The 21,866-nt window shown below is 39.6% G+C and overlaps 1 protein-coding gene across 2 annotated transcripts; it reads left to right on the forward strand.

Annotated features, from left to right (window-relative positions):
- Positions 1 to 1,573: 1,573 nt before the first annotated feature.
- OSGIN2 (oxidative stress induced growth inhibitor family member 2) lies at positions 1,574 to 17,887 on the forward strand. 2 transcript variants are annotated; one of them, XM_074884213.1, is made up of 7 exons: positions 1,610 to 1,753; positions 4,203 to 4,270; positions 4,743 to 4,897; positions 9,654 to 9,790; positions 11,810 to 12,001; positions 12,617 to 12,708; positions 14,761 to 17,887. In XM_074884213.1, exons 3-7 carry the CDS (start codon positions 4,831 to 4,833, stop codon positions 15,806 to 15,808), a joined length of 1,536 nt encoding a protein of 511 aa, XP_074740314.1. In that variant the 5' UTR covers positions 1,610 to 1,753; positions 4,203 to 4,270; positions 4,743 to 4,830; the 3' UTR covers positions 15,809 to 17,887. The 2 variants fall into 2 exon arrangements, with proteins under 2 accessions (XP_074740304.1, XP_074740314.1); XM_074884203.1 differs by lacking the exon at positions 4,203 to 4,270 and having other exon boundaries at positions 1,574 to 1,753.
- Positions 17,888 to 21,866: the final 3,979 nt, after the last annotated feature.

Raw genomic sequence — 21,866 nt, forward strand, 5'->3', positions numbered from 1 at the left:
GCCTTAAGTTTTTATAGAGCAGATATCTACTAAATATAAAGCCTTTCTAGGGTGAACCAGATTGATGCTATTAAACAGTAATTATTTGCTGCCTACAGACATGACAGTCTGTTGAACAACCAACCTAGAGGTCTAGAGTCCTAGAGGACTGTCAGCTACCAACAGCCACTTCAGACACAGTAACTCTACAGACTTCTAAGATCTTGGTATTGTGGACTTATGGAACAGATTCACACAGAATACATTTCAAACTGTCAAGTTTAACTCTGTACAAAAGGCTGCAATTGTTCACTAAATAAACGGTCACAGATTTTACTAGCATTCTCCCTTATTCCTCAGTAAGACTTTGAGAGAGAAAACCTGTGTATGGGTGTCTCAGGTAGCAGACTGACTACTATGAGCAGAGCCTGAGAAAGCTGGGACTGTTCAGACTGGGGGAAAAAAGGGTCGGAGGGATCTTATCCACATGCATAAATACCTGATGGGAGGGAACGAAGAAGACAGAGTCAGGCTCTTTACAGTGATTGCCTGGGACAGGATGAGAGGCAATGGGCACAAACTGAAATAGAGGGAATTCCACTTGAACATAAGGAAACACATTTTCATTGTGAGGGTGGTGAAACGTGAGCAGGCTGCCCAGGGTGGTCATGAAGTCTCCATCCCTGGAGACAGCCAAACCCCATCTGGCCACGCTGCTGGCCAGCCTTGCTTGAGCAGGGGCTGGACCAGATGACCTCCAGAGATCCTGCCAGCCTGAGCCGCGCCGTGACCAAGGAAGGACTAGGTAAGACATGGCTTCTCCCAAACAAGCAAAATCTTTATGATAAGACACAATTTCAAGTAGCTAACAGAACACGTATGACGTATTGTTCCGAAATAGGTGGCCATCAGTCAAACGATGCCTCGAAACTTTTAATCTCGTTTCATTTCAGTTCATTTCCTCAGGCGCATTTCGCACGCCCACCCTGGCAGGGCGCAGCGGGGCTCGGGCCCAGGTGGAAGGCTGGGGTGTTACCGCCATCGCCGCCGGCACCGCAGCCTGGCGCAGTGCCCCTCGGTGACCGGAGCCCGCCCGCTCGCCGAGGCGAGGCCGCAGGTGTGCCTCCGCCGGCGGCGGGCAGGGGCGCGGCCTGTGCGGGGCGGCCCCGGGGCGGCCCAAGGGCCCGTGGCGGGGAGCAGCCCCCGCCTTCCTCGGGCGTGGTTGTGCGCGGGGGCCCGCGGCGGCCCCTCCTGCCGCCGCCCCCCCCGGCCCGGGCCCGCGGAGGTGTCTCCCCGTCGCTGCGCTGCCTCCTCACTCATCCTTCCCCCGCGCCGGTGCCAGGCCGGGGCTCCCCGCCCGCCTTCCCTGGGAGGAGGCGGCGTAGCCCGCATCCTCCTGCGGGCAGCGGGCGCGGCGCTGCCCCCCACCTCGGCGCAGGGGGACGCGGCGACTCTGGGAGGAGGGATCCGCGCCCTCCCCTCCCGTCCCTCGTCTCTCCCTCCCTCCCTCCCTCCCTCCCGCCCGCCCGGTGCTGGCGGCGGCTCCTCCTCCCGCGTGTGACCCGCTGCCGCATGTGAGCGCGGAGGAGGGACGGCGCCGCGCGGGCCCCAGTGTGGCGGCAGCGGCGGCGGCAGGAGGAGGAGGAGGAGGAGCGGGAGCCGCGGCGCGGCGTCCCCCCGCAGCCTCATCGCTGGGCCCCGCCGGCGCCCTGAGCCCGCCGGCGCTCCCCATGCCCGTGTGGTGCTGCCGCTGCTCCTTGGCCGGTCACTTCAGGTAAGGCGGCGGGGAAGGGCGGGCGGGGGGTCAGGGCGGCTGCCGGCCGCCCCCTCCGCGGCCCGCCGGGGAAGCGGGCTGAGGGGGTCTCGGTGCCGGGGAGGACGCGGACACCGGCGGGCGGGGAGCGCGGCCGCCGCCCCGGCGCTGCGGCCTCCGCGGGGCTGCTGCGTGGCGGCCGCGGCGCTGCCCGGCCCCGCTGCGCCGGCGGGCGGTGAGGGGCTGGCGGGGCCGCCCGGCAGGGCGCGCCGTGACCTTGGGCAGCGCCGAAGCGCAGCCTGGGCTGGGCCGGGAGGAAACCGGTGCCCGCTGATGCTCGGTTTCGCTTCGGGGATGGTAGCGCTGTACCGTCGGGGATCCCGGTCCTGACAGGCATCGCCCCGCTCGGTTGCTCAGAAAACCCCATCAATCTGACAGTCTGAAATCTGCTTCCCGAAGTGACAACTGGAGACCGAATTTAAATTCCTTTTATATAATGAGTTTTCTGTTAACCGCCCACTACAGTCAGTTTACGTATTATTTTTGCTAAAAGTATGCGAGGAATTCTAGCATCTTTCAAAACTGCTACCTGAAAAAGGCACCTCTTATTTTAATAACTTGCAGTAAATTAAGATAGTTATTATTAAAGAATTATTATTTTCTTTTTCAAAGGGAGAAAAACGTTTATGTATGTGCTCTGGTTTTTTCTCTTAATGAGTTTTTCACATCAATTAAAAATAAAAGTAATTAACTGAAAAGCACTAAAAAGCAAAAAAGATGATGCACATGTTTAGAATCTAGGTGTTTGACAGAATGTAATTCTCCAGGTTATTTGGTATGACCAGCATAAGGTGAACTAAACGCTAGCTCTGGAACTGACTCATCTTTGTGCCTGCTTGCGGCTTTGCAGGACTAAAGCCATAGAAATTTTTGCCAAATCCCCACCACTGCAAAGCTGTCTACAGTGAGTTTTTACCAAGATGAAAACTTCTGCTACTTTGTGGCTCTCAGTGTTGTTAGGAAGATGGTGACCCCTAACTTAAGATCTTCCCGAGTTCTGGTATGATGTTCTTGCAAAGGAAGAACATGCTCCTGACAACACCCCTTCATCTGCTTCATATCCACAATAGCTGAGAAACTGTTGTATGCAGATGTTTCTACACAGAATTAGATTCTGCACTAAACCAGTTGGGTAGTTTGTGATACGCTGTGTAACCTGCACAGAAGCAACATTTTTATTGTTAAAGATTCTTTTGTAGCCTACAGCACTGTGCGTATATCCCATAAAAAGAGGTTTTGAAATGTTCCTTTTGTTTTTTATCTTCCATCTAGCACAGCAAGTATATTCAAACCACGGTAAAACATGCATGCTCCCTTTAAGCCTGTCTTCGGCAACGCATAGGCAGTATTGCCTTACTTAACTTTGAGCAAAGGCTGGAAGATGATGTAGTCGCCTGTGCCTATCTAAAAGCGGAGGTGGAAAAAGCAGTATGATAATTAGATACCCTCTCTCTGCCTTCTATTCCTCTTCATCAAACTCATGCTGCTTGTATGTTATGGGTCTCCAAGATCACTGAGAGCTAATGTACAGCTGTTATCAGTTAGCACATAATTTGCAAACTTTGTTGTTGTAGTGCAGGGAATACAGATATTAAATACTTGCTTTCTGAAATAAATACAACCTTAGAATAGCTCCCCATCCTTTTTAACAAGGAAATAACTATCAGAGAGATGTATTACAGTGTGTGCTAGTGTTGTTATTACTGTACAGCTCTGTCTCTAGTTTACTTCAGACTTCCGCACTGAGGAAAGGCTTTTGAAATATGTAGCAGAACCTTTAGTGTTGTGGGAGTTGAGGCGGCGCATGGCTTCTTCAAAGCTGTGGGAACTGGATCAGTGTCTTATGCTTTTGGTCCTGGATAGAAAATAAGTCCTGAAATACTAGAATAGCTTTAGGGTATGCAGATTCTTAGGAAATAAATAAGAGTACTTTTATTTATTAAGTTAATAATTAAAACTGTTTGTAAAGAGAAAAATGTTTAAATCAGTTGTCAGGGTATTTTTAATTAAAAAGTTGTTAAGTCTTTATTTTGAAGACTTAATAAAATAACTGCCAATAACAGACTTTTTAATTTGCCCCTGCCTTTCTAGCTAAACTGATAGTGTGCGCCTCTTCAATGACCTGTAAAGGCTTCAGAAAGGGCTCCTAAATAATTAAACAGCAAACACTATAAACCAGGTCTAGAAGTGCACTTAGAAGGTGAAGAGTTATGAGAGGAACCTAAGTGGATGTTGCAGGGAGAGAACTGTGAAATCTAGGAAAATGACTAGGGGTGAAAGCAGTCTGCTGTGCAGTAGCTGACCTGACTGCATGGCAATTCCTTTTATAAAAAGTTTTAACAGTGGTAAAATGGGCTGTGTCTAGGGCTTACAGATATCACACCTTTCTCCATCTTCACATCACTGCCAGGTTTAACCAGCCTTACTTCTACCGGAACGGAAATTTGTTGAGGCGAAGTCCTCTGTGCCGCTCAGCAGGTAGGAAGGGATGCAAACGGCTGCTGTTGTACCTTAGCTGCTCCTCCAGCCTTTGGCTGGCCTTAATGTTGTTAATTGGCTAGGCAGTGCGTATCTCTCCTCTTTTGATAACGGTAATGAGGAATGAGTTCTGCTGTGTGGGGGATTAAAACAATGCTTGTTGGTTATACTTTGGCTTTGTATAAACTGAAATTAAAAATCTGCAGCTCTGCAGAGCCATCTGTGCCTTTTTGTTATCCTTCTGTAGACTTTCTGGGAGAAAGTGGACTTTTAAAAAATCTTCTGTGGAAAAGCTGTGCTCAAGAGTAACATTTTGTAGTTTGGATGAAGCGTATCTGTTTTGGTCTGGGCTTTGCCAGCTCCATAGCTCTTAAAGTAAAGCATCAAAAACAACTTTATTTTTGAAGAGACTGTTCTGACAACAGTTCAACTGTTTCATTTTTGTTTTCTCCCATCTGTCCTTCTGAATTAGAAGTTACAGTGGCCCTGAAACCGAAGGACAGCTTTTGAATTCATTCGTCCAGTATTTTGGTGACAGCCTTGGGAGGAAGATTAAAAGAATGCCTTTAATTGAAGAAACTGTTCTGCCTGGGGACTCCCTCCTTACTCTGCCTGTAGTAATAATAGGTGAGTTTTTTTTCACTTTTTAAAGATTCTCTGTCACTGCCATTGCCTTTGTAGACCTGCTGCATGAAGTCACTTATCATTAAGTAACTGATGCTTAGCATCCTGACAGTGAAGATGTTTATTAGAGTAATACCGTTGTTATGATTAACAACAGTACCGTAAAATTACGTTAAGGCCCTTGCCATTGGAGTATATTTGAATTCAAATTGTGCTTTGACAAAATGAGCTGCGCTATTTGGCAGCAGATACATGAGTCTTAACGGAAGAACTGTTTTGATTCTAGTGTTGAACACATAGGGTTTGATTAACGTGATATGTGTACTTCAGGTTGTATGGATGCTGTTGATGGTGCACCAGTAGAAATTTGTGGAGTCAGATGGGACAGTGAAAAGCATAATGTAAAATGTGTGCTCTATGTTGGTTAGTTGCTAACCTCATTAATTTGCATTTGTTGCATCTATCACTAACATCTGAATATTGTCCCATCTTTTCCAAAATGAATCCAAGTCAATTCAACCAGTTTAAAACAACAAATTTTAGTCAATTAATAGTTAAAGACTTGGGCTTTAAAATCTTGCCGAAGACAAGATAGTAGAGGGAGCAGGCTCCTTAGGTACACAGCTTAATTGAGAGTGCCAGGATGATTTGTACTGGGCCAAGGTTTTTCAGTAACAGCTGGTCACCAGCTCCTTACTGCCATGACTTGATGAGGGGATAAAGAAAAGATCTGGAGTAAAGGAGGTTTTCCATAATCTATTCCAAAGCTGTTGGGACCACAGCAAACCAACAGCTTTAACTGCACCTGCAAACAAGCTGACATTCCGGAGAATGATCTTTCAACATAATGTGCTCTCTGTAAATCTCCACAACTTTGAAAGTTTGGTGTTTGTCCAGTGCCTATTCTTAAAGCTCTTTTCACGATAGCTTAAAATAGTGCTCATGTAATAGATTTACGTGGATGTGACAGACGTGAATCACTTGCTGAGTTCTGCATCATAGTTGAAGAGCAACAGTTTCCTGGCGTTTTGTCAACCTTCGTATAAGATTTGCCATATGGTTAATGACTCAGTTTTCACTGTTTAGTTTTGCAGATATGCATTATGCAAATACCTGTGCTCAATACTTATCTCGTCTAGAGCGCCTTTCTATGTACTGACACCAAACACAGCTGCCTTGACTATTTCTCCTCGAAAAACAAATACGTTGCCCAAATGCTTTTTCACAGATATGTATGAGACGCTTCACAAGCTGATCTCCATTGGCAGTCTATTATCACTAATTCATTGGGTGTCTGAAGAGCCTTAAAAGGGATCTGAAATGATTTAATAATGCAGTAGAAGAATACAAAAATAGTTGCCATCCCCTCTGTACACACACACGTACACACACACACACACACTCTCTGTCTTGGTTTAATCTTCTCCGTGAGATTCCTGTTAAACATACTTTTAGCTTCCTAGTGCCACCATCTTCTCATTGCACTATTTTAATAATCAGAAAGAAAAAAATGTCACATCTGAAAGCAGTTAACTTAATGATGTAGCAATAAACTGATATTCCCTTTTCTTTAATTTCACCATCCCCTTTTTCCATGTATGATGCCCAATTTCAGATTTGATTCTAAACTTGTGCTGCATATTGTACTGCAGTTCTGCAGAGTACTAAGCTGCTCTGGTAATATTAAGTAACTTCTGTGCTGTACCTGTCCTCAAGAAGTTGGGAAGAAATGGATACATTCCATTTGAATGAGTTGGGATAGAAGAATTTCATGCTGGAGCTCTTAAGTCTAGAGGATGTTCTGTGTTAAATGCTTTAATCTTCTGCACTAGTTTTGATCATTATTGCATAAAAACAGCGTTTTAAATTTTCAACCCAATAACAAGGTTGTGATGTTTGAAGTTGATTATTTGCTTTAAATTTAGACACATAATGTAGAGGTGATTGTACTATAGTTTACTGAGATCAGGAGAAGCTTCTGCTGCTATTCAAACAAAATATTAACTGCTCCTTAAATGAACAGGGCCGTGGGGTTTTGGGTTATATTGATTGTATATCTAAAGTTTGTATAATAGTAATATCGCTCAGTTGCAGTCAGAGCTGTTATTGGAGGCATTGTGTGTAAATAAAGAGCGAACTCCTCAGGTAGAGATTTCTCATTTCAAAAAGTTGTTTTGGTTTGGTTCTTTTCCCCCAGGGATTTTCTGAGAAAATCATAGCAAGTCTAATTGCAGACCTTGCAGCTGAACCTTCATGTTGTGTGTTCTTGAGAGCATATCCACAAGGGAGTTTCTTTCCCTTGGACTCAGTCTGCTCAAAGAATAGGAACTGGGTTTGGACCGGCTTTCTGGATGGTCCCAGGGGAGTGGCTAGGGAGCTCAGTGACAGTAATTCACCTTAACATAGTCACATGCTCAGTAATTTCCTTGGCTCTTGCCAGCCTTTGTTTTGGCAACTTTTGTTATCCCTTTGGTTCTTTTTAGTCAGAACCAGTAGGAATATTCTTTACCATGGCATCCTTGGATATGGCACACGTTTTTCTCTTTACATGGTGGACTAGCTTTGTGTACACCCCAGTAGGAAAAAAGACTTAGCTATGCACTTGCAAAAAGAAAGAAAATTGTTTACTGTGCACAAGATATAATTCTAAAAATGGTTAAGAATTTACTTGGTCATAGGAATGCTTGTGAACTATAGGAATGATTAGAGCATTTTCACAACTTCCTATGATTTTGTTATGTATGATTTCAATGTATTACTAAGGTCTCTCTCACATCTATCTCATGGGTCAAGTGGATGACAGGGGGGCGTGCTTCTGTTTTAAGCTTGAAACTTCTGGACTGAAGCGTACCCAGCTATCTCATGCTGTTCTGTTTGTGGGAAGGTAGAACAGTGTGAGAGTAAGGAAGAGCGTTTTCATTGTCTGAAGGATTTCTTACGGTCTTTTTTATAAACGGCAAAATAGGAATCAAAGTGGTTTGGGAAATAATATAGGCAGGATCACCAATATTTAAACTTTTTATTGCAGACTTTGGATTTAGCTGTCTTGAAGATTCTAATGGTGAAATCCACAGCTTTCCTAGACAGTCTTTTTCCAGTGCTTTATGGTTGTTGCGGTACACAGGCACTCTAATGCCTTTATTTTTGTCTCCGTATTCAGATGCAAAAACTAGATTGTTTGCTAGGAGCCACTGTGCAGTCTCACATACTTATTCGGGTTCTAGGCCTTCAGAGAAACATGCTTGTTGAAGATTTCTTATGACGTAGCAGTCTTGGCCTTTGAAGAACTCACCTGTTGTGAGCCTACATGATTTTTTTTTGTAGCCCATGGCTGTGATGGGTCCTTGCACATTGCATGGTAATAAAGTATGGGATATACTGCCACTGGGGACCAGAGTGATGAGTGTAGCTTGGTGGAGGAGGAAAAAGAGATCCTATGTATGAAGAGACTGGGAATGAACAGGGTCTCAGCAAACTGATAGGGGATTTAGGGACTGGGAAATCAGAAAAGGGAGAAGAGACAGGCACTGGAGAGTGGGATTGTTAAAAGGTGATGGAAATAACCTGCAAAGGTGATAGGGAACAGGAAACGATGGGTGAACCCTTGAGATCAAGAGTTGAAAGGGTGAGAGCTAACATTGTAACAATGAGTGCTATATAAAAACATGAGTAAATTAGTAACTTTGGTTTCAGCCCAGAATTTGAATAGTGTGTGGTAAATACCATGTGTGCCACTCTAGATGGAAAACAAAGACAAAATACTGAAGAGTGTCTCGTTAGGAGAACACTGTGCTTTTCATTCAGTTAATGAGGAAGAGGAGCTATAGAAGTAACAGTATGTAGTCATGTTTAAATTCTGTATCATAGCACATACTTTTCTGACTTTAGCTTTCCCTAGCTTTCAATATCTGACTTTGCAGCATGAACATTACTTCTGTATTTGCATGTTATAAATATGGTCCCCTACTTTGTTTAATACCAGTCAAATAAATAGAAATAATTACCTCATGTTTTGATCCCATCCATTTCACACCTTTAATAACATTTTGAAAATAAGTTAGTGTATTAAAATTGCAATACTGGACATATCTGAATTATAGAATGCTACAAAAAGGATATAGAAAGATGTTTGAACGGATATTGTTGCTGAACAATGAATGTGGTCTCACATGAGTTTCTTGTACTCTACCACTTATCTACTGTACCTGTCTTCACTCAGCTTTTACGTTGCTGTTGTGCTGTGTCTCTAACTTCTCATCTGACTTGCAGTCTTCAGCTTTCTGCTTGTCTCTTTCTTCCCTTTATTTCATGGGCAGACCTGAAGAGCATGTGCTCTAGATTGTCTTTCTATTCTGTGTTTTGCAGTACCCAGTGTAAATGGGAACGTGAAGTTGTAAGATGGCAATGATATTCAGATATCACTGCGATTGACAGGCAGACCAGATATTATCCATTGGACCATCTTCACACAGAAGAGTGAATTTGATGTACTAAATTATGAAACTCCTTTATATGCATTTTGTTTCATGATGTAAACCGTCATACATATGTTTCTTGTTATCTGAAGAAGATTTTGTTCAGTTTGTTTGGAGGAAGTTCCTATGGTAGGCTTTATTTTACTGTGAAGTTTATAAGCTGCTTTGAATCAGGAAAGTATCGCATTATACTACTTTAGTATTATTTTGTTGCTACTTATTTAGTGACTTACAAACTTTAAATTATTGACATTTTTACTAAAGCAGTAACTTTTCTTTAATAGGCAATGGACCTTCGGGAATTTGTCTTTCTTACCTGCTCTCTGGATACAGGCCATATTTATCTCCTGAAGCTATACACCCAAACCCCATTCTACATACGAAATTAGAAGAAGCTCGTCATCTTTCCATTGTTGATCAAGTAAGCTTTGGTTGCCATCTTGTCTAGCTCTTTTCCTGCTGCAAGCTGACTTGTGAAACAGTAGGCTTTCTTTAATGATCCTGTTTAAAATGCTTTTGCAACTTACATAAGTAGTGCCATAGACAAGAAAAGGCTTAATTTTCTCAACTGACAAAGAATTAGACCACAGTAAAGCTCAGTAACTGTGGCCTCAAACAACTAGCTTTATCTCTTGGCCTCTCTTTTTTCCTGTAAAATAAAGAGCAACATATACTTTCTTTGGTGGCTTGTAACAGATTATATGTAGAGCACTTCAGATGAAAAGCAATGTATTTTCAGAACTGCCTATCCAAAAAAATTCTGCAGATTGAATTATGAAGAACCAGCCTACTTACCTAATTGTATTTCTAATGCATTAATAAGTTATTTTGTTATTCTGTTAATTTAAATAGAATCAACTCATGACCATTAGATCTATCCTAAGGCATGTGGTGGTTTCTGTGGTTCTTCAGGGCTTTTTGTTTGTGGTGTTTTTTGATTTTACAATCTGCCCTTTGTCGTGTTCTTAGTACTTGCCAAAAGTGTCTAAAGCACCACTTGGTCAATGAGTAGTTGATGCAGGAATTCCAGCTTTCATGTCCTAGGGTGTTTGGTCACTATCGTGAAAGAACACATGCTGCTAACATATTTCCAGTACACATACTTCAAGTTAAAATCTTCCTAAATAGTACAATTCTCATTAAGACTTCATTTTTAGTAACATTAGGGGCATATATTCTCTAAATACAACCCATTTTTCTTTCCTGCACAGTATGAATCCTTCAGTGTTTGTGTTGCACTCAAAATTGCTGATGCTGTATTTGTTATCCTTGTATCCAGTTTTTCTGTCTGATTTGACTAGTTAAATCTTCTCCACTGTTTTTCTCCCCGCTTGTCCATTTTTTTGCCATGTTATCATCGTTTTCTACTCACCTCACTATACTCCTGATGGCTTACTCACAATGCTACCACTAACTGTATTGCCTGTGTGACTAATTTATTTGAAATACAAACATGCATATGTGTTTGTAGTGGGAACGTAGGGGTTCTTTAGCTTTGGGGTTTGGGGTTTTCTGTCTTTTGTTTTAGTGTTGTGCTGTTTGCATAATGTTGACCTTAAGTCTCAAGGTTTACGTTTTTGGCAGGAGATTAAGTTGCCTAAGCTTTTGACTACAGATGTTTCATGTACTTCATCTTTCCCTGACCCCCTGATATTTTCCCAATTTAGGAAGCTAAACGGTCCTGTCTTTGTGAGCAAAAAATTGTTTTATGGCCAATTCTTTCTTCAAATTTCTATTCTCTCTTCAATTATTTGCTGTTGCATCATGAAATTTTTAGAACACAACTGGTTAATAGATGCTGAAATGTGAACATTCTACAAAGTTCTAGAAATTGTTCTCAACATTAACTGCTTTGTAAAATAAGCCTAGTTTTAATTAATTTTTCAAAATACTGTTTTTTTATTTTAAAAAATAATACTTATAATACCTCCATTATTTCAAAATATAATAAAGTTAGTGTTGGAACTAACTAAGAGCTGTCAGATGAGCTTTTTCTACTTGATCTTTAAAGTTTAATTTTTTTAGATTCCAATTTTCCTTTCTCAAAATAGGGCTCCTAGAAATACTAGCAATTCTTTGTTAAAAGCAGTCTGCTATCTATAAATATAGATGTTACTAAGTTGCTCTGATCTCTGAGTATTTGTCCCTGTATTACTTTTTCTACAATGAATTTCAAATACTGACCTGCCCCGATACTACTATGTTATTAACATGTCATTTTAAATGAGTGAAATGTATTATTCAGAGTTACAGAAGAACTGAATCATGGCAGTTATTTCTGAAAAGTGTTTTGATTGAATCTCTACATTAAATACTTATCTCTACTTAAAATGCAACTTGAACTAATTGTGTGTTCTGTTGAAATACAACTTCTGTACATCAGAATAGCATGATGAACTGTAAAAGTGGCATGAGCGTATCGCTTTTCTTCATACTTTAGGATCTAGAGTACCTGTCTGAAGGCCTCGAAGGACGCTCTTCAAACCCAGTTGCAGTGCTTTTTGATACGTTGCTTCATCCTGATGCTGACTTTGGGTATGACTACCCGCCAGTTTTGCACTGGAAACTAGAACAACATAATTACATTCCCCATATAGTGCTTGGTAGAGGACCACCTGGTGGGGCTTGGCATGTGAGTAAAAATTTCATATCACTTCTAGGGTAAATTGATAATTCTGTGGTTTGGGGTTTTTCTTACTATCTAAGTTTGTTTTAGGTACTAGTGGCAATTGCAGTTTCAGCTGTACAATTACCAAAGCCCAGATATGTTGGAGAGATGAGAAAGGAAGGAAAAAGTTGTCCTTCATCTGGGGATTTGTGACCATGACTGCTGTTTTACGTGGTTTTTTTTACTAGTGCAAATTTAAGGAATTATAATGAAGAGTATTTTCTATGACTTTTTTCTCTTCTCTGCATTGTTTTCAGGTGCTTTTATACAAAATCTTAATGTGTTCATATGCTGTTGGTTTCACATTTTTTTTCTTCTTGTTTTGTTTTTTAAATAACTTGGTTTTAGTTCCCTTTCACTTGTTCTCTCTTCACCTTCTGCTTTATTAGATCATGTAGTTGCTCATTAAAATAGTACCTAACTGTAACAAGTTCATCACACTTCATGGAATGTCCTGGTGGTATGTTATGTTCTGGTATTTTATTGCTCTGAACGAGTACAATAAGAACTTCACTGTGCTTTACATAAATGTACCTATTGAAATGTATCTGGTCATGCATCTTGGTTTTTTCTCAACAGTCCATGGAAGGCTCTATGCTAACAATCAGTTTTGGAGACTGGATGGAATTGCCTGGCCTCACCTTTAAGGAGTGGGCAGCTAGCAAACGCAGGTAAAGATAAATATGTAATAAGATAATAATAATGCCTAATGTATTTGGGAAACCTAGTTGCTATAAGAATCCAGGTAACATTATTTTAAGAACTGGAAGACATTCAAACTTCATTGTTCACAGGAGGACTTCTTGTTTTGTTTATTAAATTGCCTGATGGCACTGGAAATTATTCTGCTGTGTGTACTCTGATGGAAAAAAATGGACAGTGGTCAGCCAGAGGAATTGCTTTGAGTACATCGAAAGCACATATACTCGCAGTGGTGTGTTTTTAGCTGCATTTCGCAAAGAAGCACCATTACTGTAAGCAGTTTTAATCAGAGTTGAGGGAAGATTGAGGGCGGAATTTAAAATCTACAGAAGTATTGGAAGTTCCTCTTTCAACATGGATGCAACTTAAGTTGCTGCGCACACTAGCCTTCTTGTAATTCAGGAAGTTGTGTATTTCAGTATTTGCTTTTGCAGGCAAAGCTGCAGCATCTGAAATATTGCTGTCTATGAATTTTAATTTTAAGAGGATAATTCAGTATTTCCCAATGTTATTTTCTAGTAGTAAGTTTCGTGGAAAAAATTTAGAGAAGAAAAATTACTGTTTTGTACAAGCTCACTGTTTTTACTTCAGTTATACAGTTAGGTCATAAAGGTCTGTGTCAGCAGATGAACCTGAGAACACTTTACATAAGCTTTTTCTAAAATTTTAAGTCTCCTGACTTGGTTATAGCAAAATTAAAGGAAGTTGTTCTTGTACCATGTGTGGCAAAAGAAGTAGTAGAATTACTTGAGCATATGCGTTTAAGGGCAGACTGTTACTCATTTCAGGACAACACTTATAGTGAAGAATCTGTACCTTTGTTCTTTAATCGCTTTCTTAGATAACCACAGTAATCTTGCCTCCTTATTAACTGAAATCCCATAAGCTGCTTATTATCTGAAGCTAATTTGTTTATATTATAGTTTTCAACAATACTAAAAACAGAAGTGCTGACCTATTATACTACAGTTAAACAAACATATTTAAAAGTATTGATGATAATGAAAACTTCTAGTCATGTAAAATAGTTTCCTAAGTTTCAGTCTAACAGGTGTCACACTGTTGCATTATCCTCTTCGATAAATATCTCATCAGGATTTTCAGAGTAGTAACCTGAACATTTAAAAGTACATATGCTATTATCTTGTTAATCTGTGAGAATGAGTAGCCCGGTTTCCTGTAAATATGCTTTTAAGTGTAATTCAGTGGCAATCCTGATGTTTGCTGCAGTTTCTTTTGCCGCCTTCTTAGAGCTTTCTTCTAAAGAAGCAGTAAAATTCGTGCACTGGTTCAAAATAATTACATTTTCAGCTTATTTTTTTTGTAAATGAGAATGCAATAAACAAGAGAAAAACATAGATGTAATACTAGGATTGCACTGCAGAACGTTTTTTATCGGACACTTGGACATCATAATCCTATTTACATAGTTGCATTGAGGTTCTGTGTGATACTTGCTTTGTTCATTCCTTTGATATGGAACTACTTAACTTGATATTTACTGAACTTACCTGTACCCAAGGGAGAGGTCTCCTGCAAAGTATAATGAAGAATAATTGACTCAAGAAATATGTCAAATCTAGGGTTTCAAAATTAGCACTTAACAATTACTGTGATATTTAATTACTTATATCCTATGTAAATATATTCTCACCAAGTACAAGTTTAGCCAGTATTGTATTGTTGGTGGTCATGATGCTAAACTGGCTTTGTGAAACGCTTCCATACAGACCTACCATGATACTGCAGAGTTTTGTTACACTTAATTTGTTAATCACCATAGCACTTTACATTGTAAAGATTTACAACTATTTAAAAAAAAAGTTAGCTTCTCTTTTATATCAGGGATCAAGAGAACAAATAAAACAAATTGAATACATTTAAAGATACTGAACTCAGTGTCAGTTACACTGAGCAGATTTAGTCCTCTTGAATTTGACTGTCATGTGATACGTCACATATGATACTCAAATTACCGATAAGGTCTAAATGTTAACTGGAACCATTTAATTTTTTTTCAGAAATATAAAGAGTGATCGAGTAATGCCAGAGGAAATAGCTTGTTATTATAAACACTATGTTAAAGTCATGGGCCTCCAAAAGAATTTCAGAGACAACGTTTACATCACATCGGTATCCAGGCTTTACCGAGGAAAGGATGATGAAGATAGAAGTCAACTAAATGAAAATATTTCAACACCTCATTTGGAAATGGAAGATGGTCAGAAGTCACTGATTAAGAGAAACTGGGAAGTCAGAGGTTATCAGCGAGCAACAGATGGTTCTCATGTGCCCTTCTGCCTTTTTGCCGAGAATGTGGCTCTTGCCACAGGAACCTTTGATTCTCCTGGCCGACTACAAGTTGAAGGAGAAGACTTTCCTTTTGTGCTTCATTCCATGTCTGACTTTGGAGCTGCTATCAGCAAAGGAAAGTTACGTGGGAAGGCAGACCCTGTGTTAATTGTGGGTGCTGGACTTACAGCAGCTGATGCAGTACTGTGTGCCTACAACAACAACATCCCAGTAATCCATGTGTTTCGTAGAAGAGTTACCGATACAAGTCTGATTTTCAAACAGTTACCTAAAAAGCTTTACCCTGAATACCATAAGGTCTATCATATGATGTGTACTCAGTCCCATACTGTGGACTCTAATCTGCATTCTGCTTACACTAGTTTCCCTGAACACAATGTACTTTCCTTCAAACCTGAAATGAAATGTGTTCTTCAGAGTGCCTCTGGACTGAAGAAAATTTTGAAGTTTTCTGTAGCCTTAGTTCTGATAGGTTCTCACCCAAACCTTTTCTTTCTAAAGGACCAAGGACATAGCATAGGTCATCACTCTAATCAGCCCATCACATGCAAGGGGAATCCTATAGAGATTGATCCATACACTTATGAATGCACTAAAGAAGCTAACCTCTTTGCTTTAGGTCCTCTGGTGGGAGACAACTTTGTACGGTTTTTAAAAGGAGGTGCATTGGGCATTGCACGATGCTTGGCAATAAGGCAGAAGAAGAAACATGAATTGATTGAAAGTGGGGATGGAGGAGGTGATGGGGTACCATAAGTAAGACATTAGAAACTTTCACATACAGAATTACAGACGTAGTCTAACAGAACACTCACTGACAGCAAAAGTTGGTAGCAGTCACATTTCTGTTGTGTACAAGTAACCTGCGCTTGTATTGCTTGGTAAAGGATGCTGATACTACAAACCTTTTCAAAATACAAAAAATTGATCTGCTATTACAACTGATCTCTACTCAGCTGGAATTACTTCCAGATAAACAGAAAATGAGACTAACTTACATTGACTTGCCTGTCATCTCTTGCTCAGCTAAAAGAGCAGACTTACTCTGGAAAAAGCAATGCCTACCAGAGTGGCTTTACATTTTAGTGTCAAATGTGACAAAATAGTCTTACCATGAATTAAAATAACTTCTAAAAGCAGAAAGCTTGCTAAGTACCAAGTGATTCTTGATCCTAAAGCAAATTTGGAGCCTTCTGCTTGAAACAAGGATTTTATTTATTTGCTGTAGTAACATTCCTCAACAGTTATAAATTATCCTATTTGATAATTGGACTAAAAGAAGAAGCATTCCCATTTAATCTTTAAAACATGATTTGACACAGTCCATTAATGTTTTTTCACACTATGCCTCAAGTTGGGTGAGTGCAGAAAGACTAACAGATGTTCCCCTTACAGTGATATGTACATTTCTGAGAATACTCGGTAACATAAACAATAAAGTACTGATGTAAGTGCTCTTATTACAGTGTCAGTATAATGAATATTTAGGGTACTACTGAAAAATTAAGTACATGAGAAAACTTGAGGTTTTTTTGCTTCCTAGCTTAGGAAGACAGAATGGGATCACTTCACTGATGAAGGTGTGTGGTAGATACTCTTGTCTCCCATTTGACCAAGTATTGGTTATTTATCTTTTTTTTCTAGAGCAGCACATAACACTAATACTATTTTAGCCTGCGGTTTTTGAAACTTGAAAAAGGGTTATATCTCACAGCCAGCTGAAAAATAAACAAACCAAACCCAAAACAAACACACTGTAGTTCCTATAAATCTTAAAGGTTGTTATGAAAGACAAAGACTTAACTTGTACCTACCTCTGAATTGAAGTTTCACCTTTCTGCTCTACATAATGTAAGACCTAGGTTTCATTTGCTGGGTTTTAGAGTAGTTAGTTTACCTAAACACTCCTGGATTATTCACCATAGTAAGGTAAGCAACAGCTAGTTAGAAAACTTAAGTTATCTTCCAGAACTCTCAATAGACAAGAGTGCTTGGTTTTAACTGATTTATTACCAAACTTTTTAATTCAGGTCCAATGTGATGGAATAGATGTTATTTAATTTAATTTTTTTGTTATGGGCTTTTTTGTGTTGAAGAACATCATGTTAGTTTAAGATACTGTATTTGCATGATTAAAATCTCCATATTAGAACTTGAACAGATTTTCAAAAAAGAAATTAGGCTTAGACTTTGTGAAATTGCTAGTGCTTGCTGGTTTCTCAGCTGTCTAACTTTCCTAAGTTGTAGATACCTATATGCAATAAATGCGTGTTTTCTGTGCCTACTGAATTACGGGGTTCTGTGGCTACTGCAGGCCTTTATGCATCTGAGTAAGTTACTCAGACTTTGGACACAAGTTGAAAAGGTAAAGTATGCAAGGATTAAAATGGCTGTATTTTCAGTGGAAGTCCAAAGTAATTTATGAAATGATGCTACTACTACTAGTAAATTTTAGTTTAGCATAAAATTAAACACAAATGAAGCAGCATTGCCTACATGGTTGGTTTAACCAGGCATTGTCAATACTAGTTAAGATACTTTTTTATACTGATATTTGAGCTGGTTTAAATGAAGCTAAATTCTAGGCTTATTTTCTTCATAATTGAATTAAGATTTTATAATTTGCCTTCTTTGGCAGAAACTGTGTATATATAAATCTATCCAAAACCTGTGATACCTGATATTTTTAACTGAGAATCAGTATTATAAGTGCTAAATACTTGATTATAGAACTTTATTGCAGTTAATATATTGGAAATACATCTGCGCTGTGATTAAATTCTTTCAATTTTGTGTCAATATAAATGTCCAAATACAACATATCATGGCATGTTACTGCTTTTTCATTTGTTACGTGAAACATTTAAAATTCCAGCAAAACAAAGGAAGCAATTTATTTAGTTATTTTGCAAAAAGCGGGGGGGAAAAAGCTTCAGACAGCCAGTTCTCTAGCCTCAGCTGCTGCAGCTACTTACAAGCTATGTGTATTGTAGTGCAAGTTTGTAGCAGAGATTTTTGTCCTGTCGTTACACAGGTATCTTTCACTGCAGTATTACAGCACCTTGAGGTTTAACAGCTTTTTTTGGCCAAACTTGTCAGTATTTTTGAGACAAAAAAAATCTCATATGAGACCCCTTAGTTGGGCAGTGAAATTTTCTCTGGCCATCCTTATTAAGCCAGCGTAACAGTATTTCTTTCAACCAAACCTTTACTAAAAAATCATCCAGTTTCTTCTAGGAATTGCTAGGTTTAAAGTTGTAGCTGGACTTTCTCACTTCTGGGTTTCTGATTTCGAGAGAAATTTCTGTTTCTCCCCTCTTTGGTATTTTGAGAGAATAAGAGATTCAAGCTTTGCCTTAGGGTAGCTTTACCTAAAGCATTATATCATACTTACTGCATTTATTGTGGATTAGATATTGTCAACGAATAGTGTCTTTTGTGGAAATACTTTGTTTCTCAGATTTAAAAAAAAAAAAAATTGAATTTCCTGTATAATAGTTCCCAGAAGGGCGACTGTTTGCTTCTTTGAGCTCTTCTTTCAGTGAGAAAGATAAGCTTTTAAACATCACGGATTTAAAAACGATATTTAGTACTTAAGCTTAATATAGACAGGAAGAATATAATTTTTAGCTAAAGGAATTTAATTTGGATTTACAGAATTTGTAAAGGAATGTTAACCCATACTGTGTGTTTTCTAATAGGCTAGTGGGAAAATGTCTTACATTTGGGTTTGGTTCTTAATGCTGAGTGTGTCTCCTAGCTAAATTATCACTAAGATTATTTTAAGTAGCATCCAGCTGTTGAACTGGGACTAAGATTTGTCATAGTAGATTTCTGTGACAGTCTGCCTCATATGTGATTGTTTTAACAATAGGTGCTTGTTAATGAAGACACCTGATGGGGCAGTAGGAGATGGCACAGACTTTCTTTTGGTTTCCAGTAGATGATTGACTTCTGCTTAAAACATTTTCCACAAAAGAGTAAGGCTGTTTTACCCTGGTGAGAAAATGCAGAAATTCTTTCTGCAAGTAATCCAGAGAGTGGTGATGATAACATCAGATTCTTTTCTCTCAGGAAAATGGGCTAGCAGCCTGAGCTTGTCAGTGAATGTGTGGAAAGAGTAGAGCTCCCAGAAAGTGCCTATACATGGAGTAAGGGACACCAAAGTGCATCTCACAGCTGAGGGAACTTAGGAAATTGTTGGGCTATACTGTATTTTCCTTCTAGCCTAGTGAGTGTAGGCACCTTTTTTTTTTTTTTTTAATGATTAATTTCATAGTGATGGTTGCATAATGTAAAAAACTCATTTTATAGAAGGAGGTGGCTGTAGCTTCTTTCTCTCACAGCTCAAGAACTGAAAGAAGGCTCGAGCCAGAAATGCAGAGTACTTATTCAAAGCTGGAAGAAATTAAAAACTGAGACCCAAACTTTGAGACAGGCCTGACTTGCACGTCCAGTTGAAAGGAAGAAAAGGCCATTCTTAGGCCAACTGCTCTTGAGAGAGAAAGAAAGGGCGTAAAATTTGCAAACTTCTAGCAAGTCCTCACTGCTAACAAGCGATGACCAGTGAGGAACAATGGGAGGAATGCAGCAAAGAATCTGAGCAGTATGAAGTGCTGAAGTGAATCCATGCAGCGTTGACAGGCTGGTGGTCTCCCATCCTCTTCTGTCAAGATCTGTGTACTGTAACGTTAGAGCTCTGTGCTGGAGCTATTAGTCCAACATGTTGCCGTTTATTTTTAACTGGCTGTTAACTAAAGTTACACTGAAATGCAACACGTGTATGAACTAGAAGCAATTGTATTTGCTCAGAAGCTGTAGGACTGGATCAGTAAGGTGTATGCCAAGAGATGAGACTTGGTTGCTCTGCTATCATATTGTATTTTCATGTAATAGCAGAATCTGTGCTGTAACAGTGCTAGCTCCCAAACATTTCTAAACAGCAAGAGGTAGCACACATGCTTTAAAGGCAGCTGATTATTTGATTTTATTATTATTCATACAGTAATGATTTCATTTTGAAGAAGTTATGAAACAAAAAAATGCTAAAAGCTTTATACTGCTACATTTTAATTGAGATAATATTTTAGAACCTTACAGTATCAATGTTCTGTCATCATTTTGGATTTTTTTTGAGGTGACAACACGATGGGAGCACAGAACCTCAGCTGATGTGAGAGCTTTCTGGACATTTACTTCCCCCTTTTCCCCTTGCCCAACCTGAAAGAAAAGTCATGCTTTGTTTGACATAACCATAATACCTAATTCTATTTGGCAGAAACAATGGGAACTGAAATGTTCTTTGACAGAGAAAGGAAGGCTTTGGTGACATTAGGGGTACAAATTTGTAGCAAGGATATTGAATTATAAACAGCTCATTTTCTGAAAAAGACTAAATTTGAGGGAATATGGTACATTGGTGTTTCAGTTTAGCTAATTTTTGAAGCTTGAATTATGTAAGGAATTGTGAAGTCAAGGATGAATTTGGTGTAAGGAACAAGGATTATGGGAGAAAAAGCATTTATAGTGTAAATATAGTGAAGCTAAGCACTGTTTTAAAGATGGTTTTGTCTTTGCAGACACTAGAACGTTTCAGCTCAAGCAAACCCTGAACCTTAATTCACATGACATGTCTGCATGCTAGCTGCTTTTCTTCTATCAAAGATCATTTTGTACTTACAGGGCATATTAGGCCAACTCTTAAAACCTAGTGGTCATCAGTAGTCATCAAAACTAGGAAAAAAATACACTTCATATTCTTAGCTCTCCTATCCTTTTGAAACTACTCGTTCTGGAGACTAAGTTAATCTAATTTGCACTTTCCTCCTCCATCTCTTTATTCTGAGATCACTGGCAATATGTAAGTGTCAGCCTACGCTGCCTACAGTGGATGCTCAAGAAACTAAAATTCAGCTTCATGTTCCTGGACACCCTCTGTAGACTTACATGCCAGCATAAAGAAAATGAACGACTAGGTTTGTTATGTATTTACAAAATATTACAGAATTCTGGCATTTCTAGGTTCTTTTTTAACTAGGTGTATAAAGAAAAAATAGCTGTCCATAAATACAAAGCTAGAGACAAGGTGATCAGAGACTTGATACAGTTCCAGGGGATACTCTGAGGAGAGGGAAATGGTTCATTTTTTCATCAGCTTGAATTCTAGGACCAGTGTCTATGTGAACACTGAGTTACTGCTGTTCAAGAACTGATCCTGCTACCTTACATCTACCTGGCACAATTTGGAAAGTCAATACTCTGATCTTGCCTGTTTCTCTACTAGGTCGGATATGGTGGTTGTGGAATTACAGTTCTAAATGAGATAAAGACTTATATTCATCTATCTGTATGTTTGTTCACACACATGATATACCCAGACTTGGAGATACTATGTAAATGTCATTTCCCTGTGTCATGCCTCAGTTTTCCTTTTGCTGGAGTATGCTTGGGTCATATCCTTTTTTTTTTTTTAGATGGGCAATGTAAATGTGTACAGAACATCTGCTGTCAGCTGGAATATATTCTCTTTCTGAGCTGCAAACAACTTGTGAGCAAAACCTCAGCTTTGATTAGATGATAAACCTACCTGAGGTTTGCATGCTAAGCTTGTTTTATCTTCATGTGTGAAAACTGATGATGGACTGAAGGCTAAATGGGTGATATTAAAACAGTTTCACCTAGAAGCCAATTATTTTAGAGAAGTGGGGAACTCTTAAAGGAAAAAAACTGAGGAGGAAGAGGCATTGAGAGAGCTGTAGTGTTCATTTGCATGGATCTGATGCTGTAGCCAATGCTTGAGAGAGATTCTGATAGT

The sequence above is a fragment of the Strix uralensis genome, chromosome 1, assembly GCF_047716275.1.
Source record: "Strix uralensis isolate ZFMK-TIS-50842 chromosome 1, bStrUra1, whole genome shotgun sequence".
Lineage (NCBI taxonomy): Eukaryota > Metazoa > Chordata > Aves > Strigiformes > Strigidae > Strix > Strix uralensis.